Source organism: Prinia subflava, chromosome 9 (genome assembly GCF_021018805.1).
Source record: "Prinia subflava isolate CZ2003 ecotype Zambia chromosome 9, Cam_Psub_1.2, whole genome shotgun sequence".
Lineage (NCBI taxonomy): Eukaryota > Metazoa > Chordata > Aves > Passeriformes > Cisticolidae > Prinia > Prinia subflava.
The window spans coordinates 29351488-29368051 of NC_086255.1; the positions used below are offsets into that span (position 1 = coordinate 29351488).

A 16564-nucleotide genomic window follows, 5' to 3' on the forward strand; every position below is an offset into this window, starting at 1 on the left:
ATTTCAAAAGCTCTCAACCCTTTTGTTCAACGTTGGACTGAAGAGTAATGACCACTCAAAACCAAAGGAAGTAAAGCAGCTGCTGCCATCTGAAAAACAAATGCTGTGAGGACAAAGCAGCTCACTCGTGCCAGCCACGCAGTTATAACAATTTTTCCTGTTTCTGAGAAATTTGTGAGATGTTAAGCTCACCATAACAGCACTAAGATCTTCCCTTGCTTAAGTTAAATCTTTATTTAGGCACATGCCATTCTGGCCACAGAGTGACGGGAATATTTTTATTTGGTTTTTGCTAATGCAGAATGAGTAGCTAAAATGGAGGCAATATTAATGAACATATTCCGTTCCTGTAAATCAAGAGCGCCCCTGAGTGAGTAGTGCGTGTTCAGCTCTGGGCACCCAGCTCAAGAAAGATATCGTCAAAATGCATGTGGGATTTGGAAATAGACACTAATTAGAAAAAGGAAAACATAATCCAAACAAAGATAGAAAAGACTGGGACCATTTTCCTTTAGGGTGAAAAAACTTAATCAATGATATTTGTATTTTGGAACCACTTTTATAGTCAGTGACAGAAAAAGGGATGTGATGAACACTTGCTGACCCTTTCCTTCTCAGCAAAAGAAAATACACAAATTTTAAAGCTTGGAAAGAAAACTCTTGTGGCATATCATCAAGCTGCAAGTGCAACAAGACAGCAGTGATGCCAAAATTTAAGTAAATTAAAGAATTTTTTACTTTTAACTGCCACTCTGAATTCATGTCCAGACAGAGACATAAAGTGAAACTTTGACAGACTAAAAGGCTTCCCACGTCTGCATGTTAAAAAGGCTGTAATTACTAAGGGCTGGGAAGAGGCTGTGTATGAAACGACTGTCTTCTGTAAATATTCTTGTATCACTACCTAACACTGGACAAGAGCTGAAAAAATCCCTTCAGATGAAACTATCTATATTAGAAATAATATCTTTTTGTAACTATTTTGCAAGAAGTTTGTAGAAATGTGAAGAAATACCATAACAGACTAAAAGACACTTCACTAGTTATTACAAATTTTCTTCCTTTGGGGAGGTACATAAAAAACATTTAGAAAGCTATCTTGATATAAAAATCTTGAAAGATTGTTCTTTCCTCATAAAAAGCAATTTATTTTGATGTCTCACAAACTGGGTGATTTGTGAGTATATAATACATATATGAGCCAATTACAGTTTAACCATTTACTAATGGTTATATGAAGAGAACATCATATCTTATATTCCCATGATCCCTTAAAGCAAACTGCAGCAGCTTCAGCTGCAGCACAGTTTTCATTAAATCAGTCAGCTGCACTATCTTGCCTTGCAATTGTCAATCGCAGTTTGCTTCTTTCATGGACTCTTATTCTAAAATTAAAATGTCTAGCAATTCCTTTTGCATTTATTACAGTAATTTTATAACTGGGTCAAAAGACCACTTTACTTGAGCAGCTCAGTTAGTTCTAAATTAGTGCCACACTGGATAAGAGTTCCCCCTCAGCACAAGGCTGCCCATGAAAGGAAAACAATTAATGGATGGATTAATTAATTAATTAATGGATGTCAGTGGCTCATTTATGAAGCCACCTTACAAAGCAGAGAGCAAGATATAAATCTGCTTCATGGCATGTTTTCCTGCATGACCAAGTAAGATGAGACCTAAACCAGGATGTTTTGTTTTGGCACATTTGTGGAAAAAAGGCGCATCTCAGATAATGTTTCTAACTTAACCCACTCACATGGGGCTGTGTCCGTTGGATTCAGTGGATGGCAGATAGCAGGGATTTAACTGATTGCCAGTTAAATGGCTTTTCCTGCCTTCCTCCAGGTCAGGAAACTGAGGCTGGTACTGTTTGCTGTTGTCAGGATGAGCCTGCAGGGTACATTCATGGCAGGCCCAAGGGAAAAGTAGCTACCCCTGAGCTCTCTCATTTTACAGCAGCCATCACACATGGTTCATACACTGGAGTAAAGCTTAACGTAGCTCCAGACTAAAGAAAATGACACCAAAACCCTTTTATTCTAAAAACATTTTTAATTTCACTTGCACATTTTAACAGAAATACAATATGCTAGCAGCAAAATAAGAAGATTTCAGTTCTAACATTTCACAATACATTAGTGTCCAAATCTCCATTTTTCTATTAAGGCAGTTTGCATTAATTATTAGAAATCAACTCTGAATACTACAGCAGTATTTCCAAATACATACAAGCCACCACAAAATAACTATTAGTATTATTATCACAGGAAAAAACCCCACAATTACTAAAAATGTAAGCATTTGAAGGTAATGGCTTTAAAGCCACAGAAGGTACCATCTACCGTTCCAACACCAAGTAAACAGCTGAAGACATTAGGTAAATATAAGAAGTTAATAAATTAAGTCTTTGTTCAGTCAATATTTCAGAAGTTCATGTTCTGTGAAATTTATATTAAAGTTTGAACTAGCAATTACTTTCAAGTTGTACTTCCTAAAAAAAGAGTTCAGGCTGACTCGTGTTTCTGCCCCACTTCAAGACTGCACCTGATCTCTGCTGGGATCACTTACTGCTGCTGGAGTGAACAAGCAGGTTCAGTTTCCAGAGCAGGCCCGGCGGTCCCTCAGAAAAGGCTCTAACCCCACGCGAGGTTCAGCAGTGCCACCAGCATTGTCCCTGTGCCACAGGGATCCTCTGACCACTCATCCTGGAGAAGGGTTTCTCAATGGACTTCCCTGCCAGGCCACAGCGTTCCAACCTGCCTACACAGATGTAAACACAAGGGAATGGACACAAGGGCTGGGAGAGGCCACAGGCTGCCTGCTGTTCTCCGCCTCATCCCAGCAGGGAGCTCACAAACAACTTTTGGCTTTTGATCACTGATATTTTGAGTCACGCAGTTAAAGCATCCTCAGGATCGAACGCGGCCGCAGAGGTGGTGAAACACTGCATTCTCCTGTCTGCCTGGGAGCAGCAGCTCCTTGAGGGGCTCTGACTCCATTGTATAGCTGAGCTCTGTGTTTCCTGGTAGCTGCAGGTTTTAATGGTTAAACCAACTTGCTTCACAGAAGATGCAAAGGCAATAATGGCCATACAGAAGGAGGGGGGAAAAAAAAAGACAAAGTAACAATAAATACTAAAACCTCAAGTCAATGCTTTCTTCATAATAGGGATGATATAATTCTGAAGCAGATGAACAGAATAATTAATGGCCTTATTTGTCTAGTGGTGGTCATTGCAATATCATGAACTGGCTCACATGAGTCTAATTTACGGACAGATATAAAATATCAACATAGCTTCATGGAGAATAGGTCTTGAACAACGGGTTGCATTTTACTCTGATATATTAAGCTTGGCTTGCAAAGACACTGAGGTGTTACCCACAAGAATCCTGAGTAACTTTCTGAAAACAAGATGAACATGCAATTTTCTTTAAAATATAATTTCAAGATACAGTATTAATAGGGATTCAGCAAGAAATATAGCTGTTCGCCATCTTACTCAAAGTTTTAAAGGCTCTGGGATAAAAGGGACAGAAATTCAATGGCCTGTGTTTGCTTTTCCCCACCCCCTACCCATGTCACTGATGTAATAAAAACTTATCACCTCTCTCTACAAACCTTGCCTTGCATTCAATTTTAAAAATCAATGATCTGGAATAAACTGTAAAAATCACTTGCAATAAATTTGCAAAGGACACGCAGACTGCTGGAGCAGTAAAGAACGAGGACAGGTCACTTACACAGAGCAATCTGGATCACTTCATGAGCAGTATTTTAATGCTGGTAAAATACAATCTGTATTTCCAAGAAAATATAAGGTAGGATAATAAGAGGATGATGTACCACATTCTTGAGAAAGACTCTGAAGAGGACTTGGCCCATAAAAATCAGCATCCAAGGCAATGCTTCCACAAAAAAAAAAAAAAAAAAAAAAAAATGCAATTTTTGAGGAAACAGAGAGAGAGGGAGATATTAATCAGAGTAAGAAGATCACATTATGGCTCTGTACAGTCCTGATGGATCACTATTGACATGTGGCATCTAATTCAGATGTCACCCTTACAAATATTTCTATACATGAGAAATACAGAGAAGAATGCGAAGATTAATTAGTCTTGGATAACATTCCCTGCCATAGGAAAGTTAAGGAATTCAGTACATCTCATCAGAGAAAAGGTTAAAAGGGACGTAATCATGATTTATAACTACACACAGGCAATTAGAAAAGCTGATACTACAGAGATCAATATAAGCAATCAAATGCATAAAAAGACCAAAATAACTTAAGGTGGAGCTAGAAATGCAAATAGAAAATCAAGTGAAAAATGTACCTGGGGTAATTAAGTATTGCAACAGGAGGTATGAGTGAATTCTCATCACTTGAAGACTTCAAATTAATATTAAATGCCTTGTTAAAATACGTATGTTCAGTTCAAAACAAAGCCACTGAATTTATTAGAGAAACTGCTTGTTGAAATTCAATGGTCTGACGAATTTAAAAATAAATCCTCATTATGATGCCTTCTTTCCTTATATATTTATGAGATTTTTTGTAAATTTAACTACAAAATGAAAGGGGATTACCAAAAAAAGGTGTTTTTTCTTTCTGAGCACAGAAACATTTAAGGCTACATTTAAAGCTAAATAAACTGCAGCTGCATTTTGGAAAATATGCCCCCCCCCCCAAATTTTCCCATTTCTTGTTCAGAATTGTATAGTCCACTTACTCGACTGTCTGATTTACATAGTTTTTCTTCAGTTTTTCTGTTCCTATTTATAAGCCATTCACAAACCATCCATTTAAGTAACAGCATGATTTATTGTAAGAAAGATTATGGTTGCTTCAGTGAGAAAATGGAATGTGATTAAACGAAGAATGAGCAAGGACATTCTAGAACAAAAGGCTCTAATCCTGCAAAAGGATTTGTAAATGAAACTTGCCTCTCAACCCCATCCCAAATGAACTACTGAGGGAATTCAGCAGATACCTTTACAACTGTGCAGCCAAGAGCTTAGCTGAAGACAAAAAATTAGATAAAATCAACCAACCAACCATGCCCACAGTATCTTGTGGAGAAATGCTAAAGCTCCCAGAGTCACCCACACCTTGGAACAAAATAATAAATACTGAACTGTATGTATGCACTTGCTGATATGACCCTCTCAACACAGGTCTGAGCATCATGACTCTAGAGAGAACTGCAAGCAGACCTTTGCCCTTGGGTAAGTCTCAGCACCAGAGACAAATGCATCAACCAAGGAAATGGTTCTGTATTTAAGCTGTGGATCCAAGAGAACACAGCTTTTCCTGATGCAGCAGATGTTTCACAGGTGCCACAGGAACCCTCACAACCCATACTTCTTACACAACTGGTGAACAGTCTGATGAAAGAATATCAGTGTTCAGTATCCTCACCTGAAGTGCTTATTGTCTGCTACTGCAGAAAGAACAAGTGGTGAAAAAACCCTGTTTGCTTACCAGTAACACTGCCTGCTTACAAACCAGCTCCACAAAGGAGGAGCTGTGTTACACAGCCAGGTTTGTCAGGAAAAACAACCCTAAGATGAGCACGTGCACATACCCAGCAACTGCTTTTAAATGGTTGTCTTGGCCCAAAATAAACAGCAGTGATGGATCACATCCCTGCTCAAAGACAGATAACCCCAGTCCGTTCCAATAGCACAGGAACCAGCAGGACCTTTGGAAATCCCACACTACATGGATAGAACTACCTCAGAAATTCATATGGAGTTACAGAGGCACTCTGAAGAGCACAAAAGCTTTTCATACTTGATTACCATATTAGCAGTGTTTCCTAAATAGCAAGGGAGAGAGAGGATGAAGCAAGCATGGAGCCCAAGAAAATCAGCTTTGCAAGATCTGTGCTGGATATGTGTGAATTCCCAGTTAAGTAGCTGAGGAGCTGTGGATGGGCTAAGCTGAGGGACTGGCAGAAGGCACTGGTAACATCCCTGCTGTGGGGACAGCTGAGGTTACCCTGAACACTGTGTTTTTCAAGAGGAAAGTACTGAACTATTGTTTTCAGAAATAGCACCATTACTCCAGACAGAGACGACCCCCCCATTCCACTGCAATTATTTAGATGAGCACTAATGAATACAGCTGAGACTGCAGCTAGCAGTAATGCTCTGGCTTACAGGAAACACTTGAGCTATATGCTAAAATCTGCTTTCAATGAAGAGTGTTAGGAGAAGATTGAGAAACTTTAAATTCCAAAGACTCCTCTAATATGACGCTTATGGATGCAACCAGGACCTGGGGTCTAGTATTTCTGTGATGCCTTTCTGTCTCGGGGTTGGTACAGGTTTGCTTTCAGACTTGGTCCTGCTCATCAGAGAAATGGGATTCCCCAGGCCAGCTAAAGCACTTTTTCCACAAGGACCAATTTTGCGAGGAGTAGCAATGGGGGTTTGCAGCTGCTGCATTTTCGTAGCTAACAGTGCCTCAGAGGAAGAGCTCCCGGCAGATGGGTGGTCAGGCCTCCTCCAGTTTTCCTTGTCCAGTTGCTCTGTGCTCACCTGTGCTCTTGCACTGTATGGAGACTTATCAGAGGGCGGAGGTGGAGCTCTTCTTTTCTTTCCTCTGCTGCCATTAGGACTTGCAGTATCTGAGTCCAGATGTGTGTTTTTCTGAACAGTCATCTCGTGAGATCCATCAAAGAGTGATGCCCATAGAGCAGAGGCAGACTCTTTTTGCTGGCCAAGAAGGAACTCACCATCACTCTCTTCAATTTTCCTTTGTATGATATCAACTAAGCCCTCATGTTTCACTGGAGAATCAATGCCTGTAATTTTAAGGGACAGCAATTAACCCAGATTGAAACATCACCAATGATTTTACTTCCATGTATTTTGTTATTACTACTCAGAATATAAAGATGTATTTAAGTGTCTCACCAAGTCTGAACTAGTAAGAGTATTAATGGATGAAATGGAAAATATTACATACGCTATCCAAGAGAGAATTGAGGTGACAGGAGGGAATTATTTTCATGACAGCTGACATTGAGGCAGCAGGGTAGACACTGATATTTCTTTCCAAGTAAAAGAAAAAATAATGTACTACTGGGAAACCTGTATGTATTAGTTATTAAACACATTTTGTTGTATAGTGCTTTGAAACTTTCGTTTCACAGGAGGCCCATGAAAGTCTATGACTAAATATTCTTGTGCTGCTAGCCTGTGGAAAATGGGATGTCTTTACATATATCATTTTTCTCTATGTGCCTTAAGACTGCCTTGCTCCATTGCTTATTCTTCTTACTGAGTTTTCTATGTATACTGCAAAAGTACCAGCCTCAAACAGCAGCAGCATCTGATTTTCAATAGAACCACAGAACAGTTTAGGTTGGAAAAGACCTTTAAAGGTCATGGAGTCCAACTGTTAACCCAGCACTGCCAAGTCCACCACCAACCCACGTCCCTAAGCACTGCACTTCTTTCAAACACCTCCAAAATGATGTCCCCACCACTACCCTGGGCAGCCTGTGCCACTGCTTGGCAACCCTTTCTGTGGAAAAATTCCTCCTAATAGCCAATCTAAATCTCCCCCAGGGCAAGTGGGGTTGTGTCTTCTTGTCCTGTCGCTTGTTACTTGAGCAAAGGGACTGAACCCTGCTGGCTGCGCCCTCCTTTCAGTGAGCTGCAGGGAGCCATAACATCCCCCCTGAGCCTCCTTTTCTCCAGGCTAAACACCCCCAGCTCCCTCAGCCACTCCCATCACACGTGTCCCAGCTTCACTGCCCTTCTCTGGACACACTCCAGCCCCTCAAGGTCCTTCTTGTCCCAAAGGACCCAGAACTGGACACAGGATCTGAGCTGCCTCACCAGTGCTGGGTACAGGGTACTACAAATGCTATATATAAACCAGGGAAAAAAGGTGCAGTAAGAGTGAAAGGGAGTTGTGTTCTCCTCCTCGCTGAGGTACATGTGTATCAGTGGAATTATACTACCAAGTTACCTTTGTAAAGCTCCTGTATGGTTCATTTACTGCATTTCTGCTCTGCATTCACAGCTTAGATAAAACTTGACTGTTCAGTGCTCTGATGCATGGTAACTCAGTGACCCACATGGCATTTTGAGCATCAGCACAGCTCCATCCCAAACAGCAAGCAGCCAGGCATTTAGACTTGTACAGTGTTTCTCAGTCAATACTGCATTGGATCCAGTAAAACAAAGTGACCTACTTTTTCTAGTCTGTAAATATTATTTCTCTAACAAAACTATTAAAAAAATCCTGCTGCAAACCATTTTTCTCTGCAAAAATACAAGTCCCAGATACACTCTAGCTAGATTTTCTGAGCATATTTTTCAACATCATCACCAAAGAGCAAAATATTAGGCAAGTTATGTTAGGTAAGGCTTTATATAGCTGTAAGAACAGCAGATTAATTTCATGCAATTGGTTTGCGAGCTGGACTATTTTACCTTCATGTTTTTTGAGCTGTATACTACTCTTACCAGGAGTGTTTATTTCTGGTGACAGCTTTTTTGAATGTGTTCAGGGCAGATTGCAGATTTTTTAGCTCAAGGTATAAAAATGTATTCATTATTTGCACTATTACAAATTCAGATTTAATACAAACTCCTTGGTATGCAATTACGTTGCTCTTTCATTGTCTGAATTGTCCTTGAAAAACTCAGTGTTTCCACACCGGCACCAGAAGCCATCTGAATTCAGACAATGTTGTTTCTGTTACTCTGCAACTTGAAAAGGCAAATCCCACTTACTCATATCATGGTAGACGGAGGTCGCTTCCTTTGTCAAGAACAAAGGTGGTTTCCGTGGTGACATAATCTCAATTTTCATAAGTTCCTCACAACAGTGTTTCCACTGGCCTGAGAGAGAAAAGAGAACAATGACTGGAACTTAAACACTTCAGCCTGGAAAAAAAATGGAAGTTATTAGGTTGTGTCAGGAAACTATCTCCAAAGTGATGCTAAACAGTGAGCATTTCCTTCTGTCTGGAATGCTCAGGATGCGTTTGTATTTTCACCTCTGTATTCATTCTCTTAGCACAAAGATCATAACAGCCTAGCTGGAATTTAGGCATCCCAGCATAATTGCTACACTATGATGGCTAAAGAGCACAGTTTGCCTTCCAATCCCAAAAAAGTATAAATCCAAGGGGAAATAAATAGAAAAAAAAAAATATTAAGGTTTGGGAAGTTTCATCAAGTTATCAACTTCCAAAATCCTGCAAGCCGGATGTTATACAGCTGTGTTACAATGTTATGGCAAAGGAACATTCTGTTTTTAATAGAGGATAGCTCGCCTTTTATCCCCTAGCAGACAAGGAAACCTCTTTTTCTATTAATAGATTTTGACCTTAAGGAAAACAAGACACAGTAAAATTATTTTGTTCATACCAATCATTCCAAGTTTTCTGAGCACATTAATTTTAAGAGAATTTTAGAACCAGGGAAGAAAAAAGGCATTTAAATGCCAAGTGACCCATTTTTTCTGAATCCAAGGAAAATGTCTCAAAAAATCCGTGGGTAGTATTCTATCTATAATGAATAAGAAGTAGATCTTTTACCCTACTCTACAGATAATTTAAAGAGGATGCCCTACTTTTTGCTTGGTGTGTTTCTTTAATTGATAGAGATTTTTCTTATTGTAAATCAGAGCTAGAAATGACTGGAAATATAACTACGATACTGAGTTTCCACAGCCTCAATTCAATTATTGTACTGGTGTTGTCTCTGACTAAAGACTGATATTTCACTAATTGACCTCGTTTTGTTTTCTGACCTGATAAAAATGCCTATCAGGAAGCAACTCTACTTTGTCAATGGCAGCATAAAAGCTGACAGTCTCTGCTCTCAGTATGTGAGTCAAGCAGAAAGCAAAGAAAAAAGACACAGGCAAATTAGTCTGTGTAGTTTTTATAATACGGATTGGGTGATAAACAAGGAACACAACAGAGTACTTGAACAGTGTTTCACACCAATAAAGGAGTTCTCCCTGCCTGTAAGTTCACAGTTGTTCCAGAGCTTTGCCAAAGGATCAGGGTAACACTTCATCACCTGTTACAAAGGCTGAGGTGCAGCGTTTACCAGCCCAGGTAAGCAGTGTATTTGCCTGACTGGATGGAGCATGGCGGGGTGAGCAAATTCCCATGTGATGAGAGCTACCAAAACCTTTGAACTACCACAGAATCAAGCAATCCCTGTTATAACAAATCATAATTTAATTAATCCATAATAGTGCTGAGCATGGAAACGCCACATTTCTTGTGACTACTTCCACGAGCTGGCTGAATCTGCCTCCTAGCCGAGGCCCACATGGTTCCAGCATCCTCACCACGTGTCACTAAGGCTTCCATGCTAAGGCTCACGCTTGCAGGACCTCACCAAACCAACACACCTCTGGCAGGATGCCCAGGCAGAGGTGGACTCTTCCCACTACAGTGGGAAAGAGGAAGAGACGGTGAGAGTTTATCAGGCTTTAAAACATCTACAACACTGCTAAGAGAACAAGGTTTTTTAGATTGATGGACGTATTCTGCCTCTGGTTTCCTGCAAGAACACACGGACTTTGGTTTAGTCAAATATTTGCCTTCCAACGACTTAGACCACCACCCAGTATTATCCCAGAGAACATTTCTTCTGGTTCTTGCAAACAAAGGCTTATGAGGCAATTCCAATTCAAATTGCTCAAAGATCCCTTTGATGTTACATAACGCCCCGCTCGGAGGGCACGCTGCCAGCACTGCCTGCTTACTTACTCAGATCATAAAAGTGCTGCCAGAAAGCCTCCATCCACTGCTGAAGTTCATCCCTACTGTCAGTGGCAAAGCGCTGCGTCACACCCTCGCCAGACACGGGGTTGATAACACAGAAGTTATTAGCTCCTCTCTTGGAGTCCTTATCCACAGCTCGAATCCTGGTTTCCTAGGAACAACAAACTGTGGTAAGGACTTACTGCTTCACACTGCCATCAGCTTATGGACAATGACAGTGCATGGAAGGTAGAATTTGGCTTTTTGTCTACATCAGATAAACACCCAATTAAAAAAAAAATTAACTAATGCCAGGAACTGATTATAAAAATGTTCTCATAAAACTATTAAATGGCATAAAACATGAAAAATAAGGGAATACAGCACAATTATTGCAGTTGGGTTCTGAATGACAGAATGCACTGTAATTCTGTGTTCCCCCTCCCTCCACCCTGGCCAGCCCATCTCACACTGCTCACTCCTCCCCACAGCAGTTCAGCGAATAGCCTACAATAACAGCCAGCAGTTCTTGTTCTCCCAACGATTCAGATGGACAAGCACATTATTACAGTACTGCTTACACCTCCTACTGCACTTCTGTGGGCCATTGTTTACCACTGCATTGCAAACTTGTATCCATTTAATGCTCATCTTCCTGCGTCAGGACATTCAGGGTAATACAATACTGACAGGAAAATTAAAAAGAAACTTACCTAGGCGATCTTTAAAGGGGCATTTGTAGCACTAACCCATACAGTCCTACTAGAACAAGATTTTGCTCTAATAGAAAAAAACTATTTGCCATTTAAACCCAGACATTTTAGTTTTAACTTCATTAGGGAGAGCTGCAGAGAAATAATTAAATGTGTATATATATCTAGGAAGTATAACACAAGTCTATAAAATCTCTTCAGCTAGAGTTAGAAAAGCTCTCAGATTACACAGCAGCACTGTTAGAGCCAAGGTTTCTCCTTCTGTTCAGGGACATAGTTCAGTTGCTCTAGACTAGATCCAGTTGTATTTTCAGAGTATTTACTTTCTTTATTATGGGATTACTATAATAAAAAAGAAACCACACTTATCCCTAACTCAGTGATTCGTGTGTGTGTGTAAAATGCTAAAAGTTTTAAGTCTAGCTAAAACACAAGTAAAATAATTCCAGAACACAACTGGTCAACATTGCTGCTCATCACAACATGATGAGTAAATTAAAACAATTAACATCGCTTTATTTACAGAAGTAAAGCTGAAGCCCTGGGAATATCTTTGCACAGGTAACTTGACCTGAGTGAAGGAGCAGCAGCCCATGACACCCCTGCTCCTCAGAGGGTTTCTGCATACCCAGGAGGGCACAGTAATGAGCTTTGGTGCCGGGGCGCCAGCCAGGCCCTGCAGTGGCAGGACACGAGGACATGGGACACAGCAGGCAATGCCTGCCCTGCCACACCAGGGCACCCCGGCGTGAGCAGTGCCAGGGTCTGAAGGGAGCCACAACCACAGCCAGGGCTGGGTTCAAACAGCTCCTGTCTGGACAGACAGTGAACCTCACCAGAGGTGGTTCCTCAAAATACAGCGGGGACAGAACAACCAGTTCCCTTTCACACAGCTCAACCCAATGCCAAACATCTGCTACAGACATTAAACATACACCTACAGAAATCAGCTTTATGCATGGGATCCCATGGGGATAAGCCTAGTTCCGATAGCCAGAAAAACAAAAGTTGTTCTACAGACCATTCCCCAGATTTTAAATGCATTACTGGCGTAACCATTTAAAATACCAACAACTGCTTGTAGCATATCTGATGGATATGCTCATTTAAATTCTTCTGTCTAAAAATAGGAGATGAAGTAATTCATCCATCAGTGCTCTATATCCCATTAACTCAGGTAACCATAGATACCAGCAAAAAAATGAAATCAAATAGATTAACATTTGACAGGTAAGAACTTCAAGCACACCATACACACAAGTTTATTTAATGATGTTTGCTGCAGGTTTTATCCCACAACTGTGGTATTATTCAAAGGAGATAAATCCTCAAGCAACAATCTGTACCTGATGCTTGAATATTTCAGCAGTCATACAAAATGCCATTACAGCAGTGGGCTGATGAATTGTCAGGCTTGGGTGAATTACACAACATACCCAGTTCCACTTAATAAAAACAAACCCCAAACCAACAAAAAGCTATCAAAAACAAAACAAGCAGAAAAACCACTCCCCAATAAAACTAACAAAAAGTGTTTTAATTTACCGTGTTGTAATAATATCTTTCCCAGTCTTATAAAAAAAATGGAACCAACTCTGCTGTAGCAATTGTAAAGACCAGAACAATCAGTGGACGGCAATATGAAAACAATTGAATCTTGGACTCAAGTGACTCTTTTGGGGAAGCTGAAGGCAGTTTTATATTCTTTATGCAACAGATTGTTTCTTTGAAGATGGGGAAAGACTAAAAGGGAAATGTATATGGTATTTGTAAATACCAGTCTTATTCTATATTTCTCCTCACAAATAAAATCTCTTTGCCTGACAATACTTCTCTGGAAAGCTCCTATTTTAAGCTAAGAAGAAGACAGAGATAGAGAGAACTTTTTTATTGCTGAGGTACAACAACATTTTCCTGATAAGCCAGTCCTGACACACTAAGAAGCACTGGTTATAAAGATCATTTTAAGACATCAAAACAAATTACAGTTCTTAAAGTTATTGAATAAACTTGAGATCCAGTTCTGTGTATCTGTTTTAAGATTAAACAAATCAAATCACATACAACAAACTCCCTTCATGTTTTTAGTACAAAAAAATAAACCAAACTGTAAATCAGTACAACACTGGAAGCAAGTATAACCTGTACGTGCATTGGTTTCTGTTGTAATATTAATTATTTCCATGAAGTTTGTTTTAGGCAAACAAATTTCAAATGATGGCTTTCAAACATATTAATGCAGAAGACGAAATTCAGTCTATCAGCTCACATTTTGTCCCTTCCCTCTTTTGTGAGTAGTACTCCTGTGACATGCTGGTGGCCACTGGCTGCTCAGTGCAGTGAGTGTGACACGGGCCAGCAATATGAGATCTGTGCCATTGATCTTGGGAGCAACGCAGCAGCTGGAAACAGGGAAAGGGAGACAGCAACATGTGGCCAGCAATGCTGTGTGAAGCAGCAGAGAGCCAACAGAGCTTTCAAAGTGCTCAGTTTGAGCATGTGTACTACAAGATCTGGGTGTTCTACCTGCTTCCTCTGCCTGCATCCACAACCTCTTCCAAGCAACTGCACGGCTAGACTGAGCAATGGGATATGAGTGAGACACCAGACCTTTGGAGGCACTTAGCTGCTCTGTGCTTTCCCAATCTATTTTCACAGCTATGAAGGCTTTTCTAAGCCAACCAGTGGAACAAAGTCCTTACTACAGAGAATACAGATATTTTCAGGGCTTATCTCATTTCCCCATGCAGGGTTCCCCCAACTCATAAAGTGAATATTGCTGCTCCCTAAAAGCTCACATGGTCCAGAACTGATTTCCAGAGTCCTCTGCTCCAGCCCAAGGATGAACTCCCCGGTTCCCTTGAAGTTCTGCTGCTGCAGCCATGGCCACATTTTCCCACCAAGTCCTGTAGGTGAGCAGCCAGAACAGCTGTACCCCAAGGACTGTCACTCCAGGTGACTCCAGGCTGACTGTGTCCCTCGGCCCCTGCTACAGGGACCAGCAGGGTTCCCGTGAGCCCCGAGCCTGTGGCTGCCAGCACTTGCCCCTCACCCTGCTCCCCTCAGCCATCAGCACGAGCACAGAGAGCGCCCTGGGCCTGCAGGGCAAAGACTGCATGGACAAAATATGCCAGGAGGGAAATCATGGCACTACAGAAATTTGAAGCAACATCCCAGAATTCCTCAAGCTTCAGGCACCCATGGCACAATAAAAGTTTTATAATCTGTGAACCAAACACAGGAGATTATGCATTCCAAACAATGAGCACCTAACGTGAGCTGCTGGCACATGCACCAATTTGCTAAGCTATCATGTGGAGCCAAGGCCTTTATTTTTCATTTCAAACTAAAGAAAACTTGAAAAAAAAATCAGGAACTAGCCCATAAAGGAGATTTCTTCAAATTGAATTCCAGTAAATTTTCTTTGCTACAGAAAATATCATTTCTCTTTTCCTACTTAGTTGTGCAATATAATATGTTATAATCACATTTAGCTGGAACAACAGTAGCACTTGCATAATAGGAACTGCAGAACCATTCTTGCTCAACAGCAGTAGCAGTGAAGTCATCTAAAGTTGAAGTAATGACTTTGCTGGTCTTAATGGCTTCTTCAAGTCTCAATTCAAAGGGAATGGGAAATACAGCTATCAGTGTGAACATTTGCCACAGAATTTCTCATAAATCCAGATGATTTCATTATTTCTCAGAAAGTATCTTTAAATTACATGTAAAGGATTTCATTACAAATGAAAATGCCACATATGCAACCTGAAGAGATTTTAGTTAGAATGTCTGGAGTTGATGTTCCATCTTAACTTTCACTTCGAAATTGCTGTTTCTATAACAACATGGAGCAGACAAGCCCATATGATTAGTCTGCTTTCATTTAATCCCTAAGAGAATTTTCATAACAAAGGAATCAAAAAATATCTGCAGGCATTAAGTTATTTTCAAGAGAAACTGTTTAAGTACTAAAGGATCCAAATATGTTTTCCATTGCATTTTCTTTTTTTTTCTTGTTTTAATTTCAATTGAAGAAGGATTCACAGTCGTTCTCCATCAGCCTGACATTTTTGTAAAATGGTGTAAGATACATAAATCATGTACCTTTTCCATGTTAGCTCTAAGGATACCCTGCAAACATAAGGACAGCCTCTCAGCAAAAGCTTATAAAGCTGGATTTTAGGTTCTAAGTGCATTGGTTACTCAACGGAGCAAAATATCCTAGTACAATATGGTTATTTGAAAAGAAAAAGCAAAATTAGAATTTAGACTAAAACAGAGAACCCCAAGGAAAGATATGAGGCAGCCTGATAGATAATTTAAAAAATATTCCTGTCATGGTTTAGAATGATTTAGTCATTCTATAATTTACTAAAGTTTACCATTTCTTAACTGATACTGTGAACAGCTGGAAAACAGAATTATGGCAGAGGCTGACTAGTGAAATTGAAAGTGACTGAAGAAGTAAACCTACTTAAATATATATCACAGTATAAATATTTATTTAATGTAAATGTATGAACAGTTGGAAGAAAAAACAGCACTAGAAGAGAAGGTCATTTTATTTAAGAAATCAATTTAAATCTTAGCACTTAAAAAAACTGTAACACAAACAGGTCACATTGTTATGACTCATTGAAATGTTTGGGTTCTGTAGCAGTCTCACAGCCCGTGCTCAGCACAGCCCCAGACGTGTCTGTTCACCTCTGTAGGATGAACCCAGCCATGGTGACTGCAGGTAACATCTCATTCCTCTGCCCATCCTTAGGGGATATTAACTCTGGGTGCCTGCGACAAAACCAGTTTTGAAAGCATCTGTTCTCTCTAATGCTTGCCATTCCAGAAGGTCCTTCCAATAACATTACTAATTTAAATATTACCTCAGATTAATTACTGTTTCTTTGGCCAAATAGTAAGAAACATTTTAAATATATTTTTTCAGTCAGGGCATGAACAACAGCAACAATGTCATCCTAGAGAACAGAGCTTCCAAAATTATTGTGCTCTGGACAAAACCAGCATTAAGAAAAGCAGCTTATTTTAAGGCACTAAAATATTTTGAAAAATTTTCCATTTCTCCTTCTAATTAAGACTGTAGCC

General features: G+C 40.1%; 1 protein-coding gene across 3 annotated transcripts in view; it reads right to left on the reverse strand.

Annotated features, from left to right (window-relative positions):
- Nucleotides 1–1816: 1816 nt before the first annotated feature.
- RTKN2 (rhotekin 2) overlaps nucleotides 1817–16564 on the reverse strand; it is a 34856-nt gene continuing 20108 nt past the window's right edge. Inside the window, exons 10-13 of one of the 3 annotated variants that reach the window (XM_063406118.1) lie at nucleotides 10755–10920; nucleotides 8755–8862; nucleotides 6544–6809; nucleotides 1826–3908 (exon numbers count right to left, since the gene is read on the reverse strand). In XM_063406118.1, coding sequence (XP_063262188.1) covers nucleotides 3891–3908; nucleotides 6544–6809; nucleotides 8755–8862; nucleotides 10755–10920 — 558 coding nt within the window. In that variant the 3' untranslated portion in view covers nucleotides 1826–3890. Of the gene's footprint in view, nucleotides 6810–8754; nucleotides 8863–10754; nucleotides 10921–16564 lie in introns of all 3 variants that reach the window. The other 2 variants (XM_063406116.1, XM_063406117.1) reach the window with 2 other exon arrangements.